This window comes from Rhododendron vialii, chromosome 11a, assembly GCF_030253575.1.
Source record: "Rhododendron vialii isolate Sample 1 chromosome 11a, ASM3025357v1".
Taxonomy (NCBI): Eukaryota; Viridiplantae; Streptophyta; class Magnoliopsida; order Ericales; family Ericaceae; genus Rhododendron; species Rhododendron vialii.
In genome coordinates, this window is record NC_080567.1 from 10,098,122 (window position 1) to 10,109,381 (window position 11,260).

An 11,260-nucleotide genomic window follows, 5' to 3' on the forward strand; every position below is an offset into this window, starting at 1 on the left:
CAAACATACACACCAAGTGCTACAAAATGAACTGCCCAGATCATTAATAGAACCGTGATTGATAACATTTTGCTTCATATGAGAATTATCGAATGAGATGATCTTGATTTTTCCATTGATCCTATAAAATGTGGCCCATTTATCATATAGCGGTACACATTTTATCAATACAATAAAGATACATCACATGACACCTAAAATGCGGTATTCCAACATGGATGCTATGGCATTGCTTATCGAGTTACTATTATTATTTTATTTTATTTTTTTTGAGAAGAACTGTAGGATCAAGTTCAAAAACTACAAATTGAGGATCTGGTCCTACAACCTCATAGTTCTCCCGACCGCAGTCAATCCCGCCTCCTTTCCGCGGATAAACAATACTAATAGGTACCTGAATACCGCAGTACTAAAAAAAAATACAGTAGGAAAAGGATAAAGAACAAGAGTCCAATGCGGTCTCTCGCTTTCTCATTTCTCAACGCCCCACCGACGGCAGACGCCATCGCCTGACCGTTCGATCATCAGAATTTACCAGCCAAAAAAAATCAAACAATAGGTTTCAACTTTTTAACGACAACCGACATTCCTTTCAGCTAACCACCACCACCATCTCTCTCTCTCTCTCTCTCTCTCTCTCTCTCTCTCTCTCCACGCACATATAATTATAGTAATATTAAATATGTAGATATAAATCGTAATCCAGTCATATTCACGAAAAAGATCTGTTTCTACTTCCTACCTTACACAGTGTCATACTCTCCCCCGTTTATTATATAGGATAGAGTGAGGGGAGTCCTCATTATTGGTTGATTTTTCGTTTTTGTTTTTTAAAGCTTTGGATCGCGGCTGTGTGCTCCGCCATTGTAGAGCTCTCATTATCAGGTGAGAAATCACTTTTCAGTTCGTTTTTAGTGTTTGTTGTTCTGCTGAAAATCAATACTCCATCTTATATTTTTTTGGGAGCCTTTGTTGTTCTATCATTGGATCTACTATCTACTAATATAGGATCGATGTTTAAATGGAAATGTAGTATTTTATATGTGTGCGTCTGATTGCAGTAGGAATCTTGGATCAAAACAATGGTTTCATTTCCTTGTTGGTTTACTTTAGTTTCCCTTCAACTTGTGAAATATCTGTGTTTAACTGATTTTGTTTGGTGTTATGCCCTTGAAATCTGGAGAAGTTCAGGTAGAGAGTGAAGAACTGTTTGGGTAAACGATTTGGAGGAAACCCCGCCCCCCACTGAATTTGAGCAAGGACATGGGAGGGATTTGAACTGCTTTTGTTTTATTTGTTTATCCCATTTTCTTCCTCTTGCCATACTTCGGTGTATTGTTGCTCTTAAACTCTTACACGGATCCAGTGACCTGTAGTGCATTATCCCAACTGTCCATTTCAGCAATCAATGGATTTGATTTAAAAAAAAAAAAACTCTTAGAGGGAAGAGTAGTCTCTTCCATGGAAGAATTTTTTTAAATCCGAACTATTGAAAACACTTTTGGATAGCTGGGATACACAGCTATGTAGTGCACCTTGGCACTATTGGGTCTCATTACACGTGATATGTGAGATGGACTTTTCTTATTTATTCTATTTTTTTTCATAATCTTTGATTATTTTTCTTCACTAAAGTGTTACTAAACCACTATATTTCCTCCAAAAATGTTGATTCTTGTTCAGTTTTTTTATCATCTACGTCTGATTCTACATGTGAACTAGCTATTTACTAAGTTCCTTTTTATTTCGGCGGATTCAAGGTTGATGTCCCAAGCACATCATGGGATCTAAGAGTAACTCACCAGGCAGCAGGGCTCGGAGCCCGGTTTCTATATTCATCGTACTAGGACTCTGCTGTTTCTTTTACTTAATGGGAGCATGGCAGAAGAGTGGGTTTGGAAAGGGAGATAACATAGCCTTAGAAATAACCAAGCAAACAGACTGCAATATCATTTCCACACTCGACTTCGAACCTCATCACAACGATGTTCCAGTAATCGACTCTTTGGTGCCCAAAGCCAAGGAGTTCAAGCCTTGTGATGCTAAGTACACTGATTATACTCCTTGCCAAGAACAGGACCGTGCTATGACCTTCCCAAGGGAAAATATGGTGTACAGAGAAAGGCATTGTCCCCCGGATGAGGAAAAGTTGCGGTGTCTTATTCCAGCACCCAAAGGATACGTGACTCCATTTCCCTGGCCAAGAAGCCGTGATTATGTCCACTATGCTAATGTTCCTTATAAAAGCTTGACTGTTGAGAAGGCTGTCCAGAACTGGGTTCAGTTCCAGGGTAATGTGTTCAAATTTCCGGGTGGAGGAACGATGTTCCCTCGTGGCGCTGATGCATATATAGATGAGCTTGCATCAGTGATTCCAATCAAAGATGGTTCTATCAGAACAGCACTGGATACGGGCTGTGGGGTATGGTATCTCGTCTACTTACTCTTAGTTGTGTTAATCAAGTGTAGTTAATTGCATATCCAGCAGCAGTTATCCTTTCATCTCAATTAGCATTTCCACAATTACTTCCAACAGTGGAACTTTTTGTTCTTGTTTGGGTTGTCCTTAGTGATTATGTGGAATTTCAAGTTGTTTTACGGCAGCCCACAACCTCGAGTCTAACTACGTTGTGTCAAAATGGGCCTTAATGGCCTCTCTTGAAGAATTCTTCATGCTTGAAGTAGTAGAAACCTCTGGCTTGACATATATGACATGAAAATTGTTGTATTCCAAGAATCAATTTAGTTCCATGCTTACAAAAGTCGGATCCTTTGGAAGCTTATAAGAAGCAAGGGCTACATCAAAGCAAATTCGGTGGCCTAGAACATCCATGATACGTAACTCTTGGCAAGAATGAATGTTTCTCCTGCTATATCGACTATGAAATACATTTGGTTCTTGTCTTGGTTTGTTCATTCAAATTTAGTTTCGATTTACTCCAGTGTAGCTTCAATTTTTGCTATGCTCTCCAATTATGTTTATAAAGAGTTGGTGGCTTCTGTAATAGTCACATGTGCTGGGTTTATAAGACCAATTCATCATATAGGTTGCAAGCTGGGGTGCTTATCTGCTGAAGAGAAATGTGTTGGCTATGTCCTTTGCTCCGAAAGACAATCATGAAGCTCAAGTACAATTTGCATTGGAGCGGGGTGTCCCTGCTGTTATTGGTGTTCTTGGGACAATACATCTTCCTTACCCATCTAATGCATTTGATATGGCTCAATGCTCTCGGTGTTTAATACCATGGACATCAAATGGTATGTTGTCAAACAGCTATTTCTTTTCAACGGAAACTGATGTATTGATTTCTTTGTTTATTGCTCGTATTGTTGAATGCAGAGGGAGCTGGGAGAAAACTTGAAATCCTTGATAAAGTAAATTTTGACCTTTACATATCATGAAAGCAACATATATTCAATGCTCAGTTTTCTTAAAATCAGGAAATGGTTGTGTTTTCCATTTTTTCGGAAGTAGCTTTTACAACAAGTTCCCCGGGGGGACAAGTACAACCCAATGACCTACCTTGACTCCCCTGTTAAAGCTATTCCAGTTCAAGGTCCATTAACTTATCTAAAAGGGGATGAATTAATCCTCTGTTAAAGCTATTCCAGATCAAGGTCCATTAACTTATCTAAAAGAGGATGAAATAAATGGTGTGAGAAAAAGTATGTCAAGCCATTTACTTGAAGTCTTGAACGCATCAATATTCTCTGCAGTCTGCAGAATTATAGTCCGTGCGATACATGTTCACATTACAAATAGTATGATATCAATAGCTATGGCTTACTTAAAAGCGCTCAATTGCAGTCCATCACAAGCCACAAGAGAATGTGCTGAGTATCTTCTTATGCTTTTCCCCCACTTTTCCTGTCTATGTTTAATGAGGATATGTTGTCCACTTTCAAAAATTAGGACAAAGATACTTTGATGTACTGGGACTTTATCTGCTTATTCTCTATCTGTGAAGATGAGAGGATAACTGCTGAGATTATCTTGATAAAACTGTTACATGTTTCTTATCTTGGGTTAAAATTGCAAACATTCTCTACATCACATTGTGAATTGATGACGGTTGAACAGAGAGAGTACAGATAGGAGATTCCTTTTTTCCCACTTATTCTATTCAATTTCAGTTTGATTTGAAGCTGTTAGATCTGAAATGAATGCCATGTTGAATCCACTTAACACGCTTAATCTGAAGTTGGCGACCTTTAACTTGCAGAGGGGATGTACCTAATGGAAGTTGATCGGGTCCTGAGACCTGGTGGATATTGGATCTTATCTGGGCCTCCAATCAATTGGAAGACATACTACAAGATATGGAAACGGTCTAAGGAAGATGCCAAGGCAGAGCAAATAAATATTGAAGAGCTGGCTGAGCTTCTTTGCTGGGAGAAAAAGTACGAGAAAGGGGATATTGCCATTTGGAGGAAAAAAGTGAATGCAAAATCTTGCAGAAGGAAGTCTGTCAATATTTGTGAAGCCAAGGACGCTGATGATGTCTGGTGAGTCAAAAAACCAATTTCGCTTAACATTCTTTTATTCTCAATCTCTCTAGTACTTGAAGAAGGGTGGAGTAATTTACTTGAAGAAGATCAAATGTCAATCGTCCATCATGTTTTCATGCTGTAGCTACTTTTCATCTTTACTTAGCTGTTACTGATTGGAGAAACGAATTTTGTGTAAATGGAAGCACGTCTTTGTGCACTTGGTATAAGGCATAGAAAGGGTTTCAGTTCCTTAAAGTAGTGTGTTCTTTTTTTCTTTTGGTAAATTAAGATTTTGTTGAACAACCAATACCAGGAACAAATCACTGGGGCACACCCCTGAGAAACAAACAAGCAACAAAAAAACACTCCCCCTTGCAAAGTGAGTAGTGAGTTATTTACTCCATTAATGACTGTCTTGTGTGTAAGCTATTGTTGTTTGTATGTCAAGTCATATCGATTGGTGTGTATTCTTTTGTATGTTCCAAATCTTACTGCTGGTTTGAAACTTTCTCCATCTGCTTCATTCCAAGCTTATTTTCTCACATTTCATGATTGTATCATAGGCCGTGAAGGAACTCCTTGTCATGTATAAATCACCATCTCTCCAACTACCACATGACGACACCACCTCCAGTTAATAGAAAACAACGTGAGCAAACATCTGAGGATAGAAATTGAATCTGTTTTGTGATCTGTTTTGTGGTTTTAACTTTCGAAGACTTCTTAAAGGTTTACAAATTTCACGCATTGAATTCTTCTATTCTCTGTCAATGACAGTGAATTTCACCATGCTGAAATTTTTTATCGATTTCTTACTAACTTTCTGGTTACTTCTACTAAATTTTCTATCGAGTTCTTTTTCGATTTGAAATTCTCGAGACCATACATGCTGAATTTCACGATGCTGTTTGCTTTTCCTTGAATTAATTCAGACACATAGTTTTAAATCGCGGTTTCGGTCGCCGTCGTGGTATCGGTCGCGGTATATCGGTATTGGGACATATCGGTGATACGTCGCGGGAATCGGGTGTCGCGGTCGTGAATTTTTAAAAATCATTAGCAACATGTATAAAACTTGAAAAATATACTTTTGCGGCTTTTTCCCCCAACACTGGCTTAAATTATCACATTTTAATTAATTTAAGACATGTAATAACCCATTCTCTTCATGTGAAATATCCGATAATTTATCAAAACCCGCAAGTCAATAAGATTTTACAAATATGAGAATAATGTTGCAACATGTGTATTTGTAAAACATGGTGTTTTTCTCTAGTCCCACATTGGTAAGTTACAAAACTTCTATCTACTTTAAATGAATTTGCACTTTAGTAGGTTTGTAAATGAGACTCAAGGAGAAGTCTCGCGCGCTCAGGAAAATGGGCGGCAATTTGGAAAACTGATTCGGAAACCAGTTATTTGCGCAGGGGGGGTGCAAATCCGGGATTTCAGCCTCACGCACACACTCAGTTAAGCCCACGTTTTGCTAAAATTCTGAACATTTTTTTTTTCCCTTATTCCTTCCTGACCATTTCCCCGAAACCGGTTTTTTTCCCTTTTCCAGAACCGAAATTTTTCCTCGTTTTTCCCCGAATCGGTCCACAAAATCCGGTACAGACCGATACGTATCGAAAATCGGCCGGTTCACCTGTGATTTCCACTCTCCCCGTTATACCGGCCTATATCCGAATCGGACCCCTCAAATTCCGGTACGAACCGGCCGATTTTTAAAACTATGTTCAGACATTTGGGTTTTTTGTCTCTCAAGTTAGCTTTCAGCAAAGTAATGTCTAAAACTGAAATAGTGCAACTTCTGGAAGTTAAATGTGTAGTAAAGATGAAATGAATGTAAAACACATTAGAGCAATGGGACAATAGCTCAGTGTTGCAAGCTGAGCACTTAAGTACTATCCCACTCATGTACCCAAGTAATGTGTGCGTGTGTACAAAATACATTTGGAGTTCGATATGGTGTTAGGTTTCTGGAGTGTGGTAGGCTTACATTGTAAAGCTTGGTGTTTCAGCGAATTCCTGATGTATGAAGCTTGATACGCTTAAATGCTCTGTATATGTCATTCAAAAACTGTTATTATTCTTGACGGACAAAATGAATACTTGTCAGATTATGAACCCTTTCAACACTAGTCGTCATCTAACTTAATGTGCTAGCATTCTTCCCTAAATATTGTTATAATATGCTCTGGTAAAATGCCGATAAAAATAAAATGCTCTGGTAAAAGTGAGATCTGTATAATAGCAACTGCGGTGGTAATGCAAATTTTGTCATGACAAGTTACAGGCTATTTCTTTGGTGGGAATAATATGATAATGGGTGTGATGGATTGATGGTCAACCATCAGTAACTTGTGGTATTCATTATAACCTTCGTGTCAATTTGGCTCTTTCTTGTCAATATGGTTAGTGTATATCTCTTCTGTAACTCAGTTTATTAACTTTTTCTTGTGAATTTTAGGTACAAGAAAATGGAGCCATGCATAACTCCTTTCCCTGAGGTAACCAGTGCCAGTGAAGTTGCTGGAGGGAAACTGGAGAAGTTTCCAGCTAGGCTTTTTGCAGTTCCTCCACGAATTGCTGAAGGATCTGTCCCTGGGATCACAGCCGAATCTTACCAAAAAGACAATAAACAGTGGAAAAAGCACGTCAATGTGTACAAAAGGATCAATACGTTAATTGGCACTACAAGATACCGGAACATAATGGATATGAATGCGGGCCTTGGAGGGTTTGCAGCAGCACTTGAATCATCAAAATCATGGGTTATGAACGTTGTGCCGACAATTGCTCAGAATACTCTAGGTGTTATTTTTGAGAGAGGTCTGATTGGCATATATCATGACTGGTATGTCCCGCCAACTCTTCCCCTTTGTTTACCTGATCAATTAATTATACCCAAAACGTTGCTAGTATGGCATTTGTTTGCGATATTGTTGTGAAAGAGTTTGGATTGTTTATTTGAGGAGGTTATACCTTAGTTGCAGGGAGCTCCTAAAGTGGTGCCGCTCCCACCTTGGGAGCCCGCTTTTGCGCTGCCAACTAAGGAGCTTGACGGGAGCCCGCTCCCATCGAGATGGGAGCTTTTGTATGATATTTGTATAGAAAAACAGGGATTTATCACTTGGCTTTATTAATTGGTCTTTGACTTACTCATATATTTAGCCTAAGTCATGATATCTTGAAAAGAAATCATATATTGTACCACTAGCCCATTTCTTACACTTATGGAGGACTTAGCCCATATTTTTTCTTCCTAAATTATTGTACTTTTTGAAGTGGATACTCTATGCTACATTATGTTCATAATATATGTACAAGCTCCTCTCACGCTCCCAACCTTGGGAGCTTCTATATTCACTCGCTCCCCTGCTCCCGCTTCCGCTCCCGCTCACGCTCCCGCTCCCGCTCCCGCTCCTGCTCCCGCTTCATGCAACTAAGGGTTATACCCTTCCAAAATCATTGTGCTGAGAGAAACTTCACCGCGTATCCATCTCTTGGAAGTTGCCAGGAGAATCGTGCTTGCGTCGTGAACCTTGAATTAAAATTGGACTTTGTCTTGATGACAAATGTTTTTGCCTCATTAAAGCAACTGGACTCAAGCAACAGAGTCTTGGATTTCCTTGATGAGTAGAATTAGAACAAGCTCTGAAAGAGTCGAAACCACCTTATTCATGTTAGCATTTGTCTAAAAACTTAGTAGTAACTGTTGTACTTGCCACTGGTTGCTGTTGGCTTCTCTCAGTCTATAAATTTGCTAACTGTTAAGAGAGATGAAAATGGAGAATTGTTTTGATGAAAATTGGATGAGACTTGGGTTTTGTTGTTCTTTCAGGTGCGAAGGCTTCTCTACATATCCAAGGTCATATGATCTCATTCATGCAAGTGGAGTATTCAGCTTGTATCAGAATAAGTAAGCATCTTCACCCTCTGGTTGAACACCGTTACCTAACATATTAGACACTGTTCCTTCTAACTATGCTAGAAGCATTGGCTTTAGATTAGCTTAATTTTTTGGCTTTTTGCGGGATCAGAAACTTGTGGTGTCCCCAGTGTTGCACGTGTTCCTATGTTAAATGTAATGCTACAAGTGTATTAGTCACGCTAGAAAGACTGAACTGTGAGAACTGGTTGGCATTTCTGAAGCTTGTGCTTATATGTAAGTAATTCTGCGTTATGTATGAGATTTGAGAAGACCAAAATGGACTTGAAACATCAGTTTTAAAAATATTAGCAGCAGCAAAACCCAAGGAATTTTCTCATCTTAAAATTTGATATTCACTAACCGCCAACATGTTCCTTGCTCACCAAAGTTTCCCAGACGAGTAAATTTATTTTTTATTGTTTGACTAGTGAATTTAGGTAATGCAGTCCTGATATTACAATTCGCTAATTTGCTTTAGCTGATCCCATTTGACAAGGCCCCTGGTTCAGAGAGATGACTATGTTTCTAATTTTTAATTCAAAGATGAAATTTACTTGATTAGTTTCCGTTATAGGCTACACTACTTTTAAACTCTGATCCAATAACTAACAAACATGCAGATGTGAACTTGAGGATATCCTACTAGAAATGGACCGCATTTTGCGGCCTGAAGGAACGGTCATATTCCGTGACGAAGTTGATGTGCTGAACAAAGTGAGGAAAATAGTGGGAGGTATGAGATGGGACACCAAAATGATAGACCATGAGGACGGCCCCCTGGTGACTGAGAAGATTATGGTTGCTATCAAGCAATATTGGGCGGTTGGCAGCAGTGGAGGAAACGGCACATCCCTTGGTGAGTCGTGAGTGAAACATAGATCAATAGGGATACATAAGCTATAAATGATCATCACCGTTGGAATTAAGTTGCTCTGCCAGCTTAAGAAGAGAAATTGAAGTGCTCTGGTGGATTGATGCAAAGAGTGGGGCTTCGGTTCCTAGGAGATGGCGTATGTAAGTTACTTTTATATGCTACCGTTGATAAGTAGGGTAATGCGTATACCATTTGTAGGTGTCCAAAGAACTAGGCAACAATGAATGATGTCATTATTTGTTACTGGGCCTTGTGATATATTTTCATTACAATATAGTTTTCATTACTCTTTCGGTAGTTTCAATTCATCATGCTTCTTTTAAGCTAGTCTCAATCATACTGTCACCAGCAGTTGAGATGAAAATATGAACATCGGGTTTGGATTGCGATTGTGGTTCCAATTCAAGCCCTTCTTGCATCGTCTTATTATATGATCCACAAATGACAAACCTGTAGGTACTTGTATACGTCCCCAAGGTTGGTGGTCTCACTACTGTTTACCAACTACTTTGCCACCTAACCTGCTATGAGCATCGGAATGGATTATGAGAGATCACTTATCCCGTGTGGCTTAGAAAATTATGACCCGGATTAAAAATTCAGTGGAGATTCACAGTTGGATACGGTGTTTGGTCAAAAAATTTATGACCCGGATTAAGCATTCAGCGGAGATTTACTATCGGATACACAATATGACGAGGGGTGTGTTATTGTTAATGCCATCATTAGTAATTCATCCATAGCTAGATATCTTGTGACATTGTGTATCATTTCACTAATTAGTACCATCGAATTAATCATATCTTTTTTTTCCACGGAAATCTCCAATCATAATGTGCTGTACCTATCACCTAACTTGTTCATGGTACGGGGTTTGTTGCATAGATTGCTCCTTGGAATTCAGATCATTCAAGTTTCATTCATTATCAGGGAGTTGTGTAAGTGAATATATATACTCGTGTAAGTATTTTGTACTTCTTCTTCCGTCCCTTTTTAAGTGTTCTGCTTCGTAATTTCAACTTATTAAAAAGACTTCATCATTATATATTTCACATTAACTTTTACCTCCACTTTTTCTCTTTACCCTCTATGAAAATATCATATCATTATTACATTTTTACTCACTAACTTTTCAAAATGGAATATACTTTTAGGGACAAAATGAAAAATTCACCAAATTTACCCACTAACTTTACAAAATGGACACTTATTAAGGGACAACCCAAAATGGAATACTGGACTTTAAAAAAGGGACGGATAGAGTACAAGTGAAGGGGGCCCACTTTGTTCTTTTACAAGTTTTGAGAAAATCTTTTACTCTGCAAGGTTCTCAATAATTTTATCTATCTCTCTCATTTCATTACCACTCATTAAATCAATTTTTTTTTCTCAAAACCAACCCAAGAGAGTGACAGCGAAAATGTCTTCGATCATTTTCCATCACTTGCAGCGCTGGTAGAAGTTTGTGATGAATCTACTACGCCCATGATGCAAAGTCGTGGAGGTATTAAACTATGGGCTTGAATCTATGATGATATGTACCTATTTGCAACCACAAAATAGTACAAGGTGGCAAAGAGTGACAAGAATTTAGCCCCAAGGGTTATATCGGTTTATTGGTGAATTTGCTCACTCCACAGTTGACTCTTAGTCCCAGCATGGATGATCTGCCTTTGATCGGACCAGGGAACAATTAATGGAGGTGCGGTTAAATTGACCCACACACCTCTGACCGTCGAAGAAAGAAGAGAGAGAGAGAGAGAGAGAGAGAGAGAGAGAGAGACAAGAATTCTCCTGAGAATGTGACAGAGGTGAAATTTTAGTTTCATCAGTTTTCTATCATCACTTGCAGTTGCTGTTTTTTTTTTATTTTTTATCCGCACTTGCAGTTGCTGCAGAATTGTGAAATTCCCCCACGATTCATAATCATGGAGCTCTAAAACTGTGGGCTTCAAAAG

At 38.7% G+C, this 11,260-nt stretch overlaps 1 protein-coding gene across 2 annotated transcripts; it reads left to right on the plus strand.

The window, feature by feature from the left end:
- The first annotated feature begins 407 nt into the window (after positions 1 to 407).
- Positions 408 to 9,599, plus strand: LOC131307598 (probable methyltransferase PMT14). Of its 2 annotated transcripts, none has more exons than XM_058334211.1 (7): positions 408 to 885; positions 1,723 to 2,422; positions 3,048 to 3,258; positions 4,224 to 4,506; positions 6,965 to 7,351; positions 8,339 to 8,416; positions 9,049 to 9,599. In XM_058334211.1, exons 2-7 carry the CDS (start codon positions 1,781 to 1,783, stop codon positions 9,293 to 9,295), a joined length of 1,848 nt encoding a protein of 615 aa, XP_058190194.1. In that variant the 5' UTR covers positions 408 to 885; positions 1,723 to 1,780; the 3' UTR covers positions 9,296 to 9,599. The 2 variants fall into 2 exon arrangements, with proteins under 2 accessions (XP_058190194.1, XP_058190193.1); XM_058334210.1 differs by having other exon boundaries at positions 409 to 885; positions 1,761 to 2,422.
- The last annotated feature ends 1,661 nt before the right edge of the window (positions 9,600 to 11,260 follow it).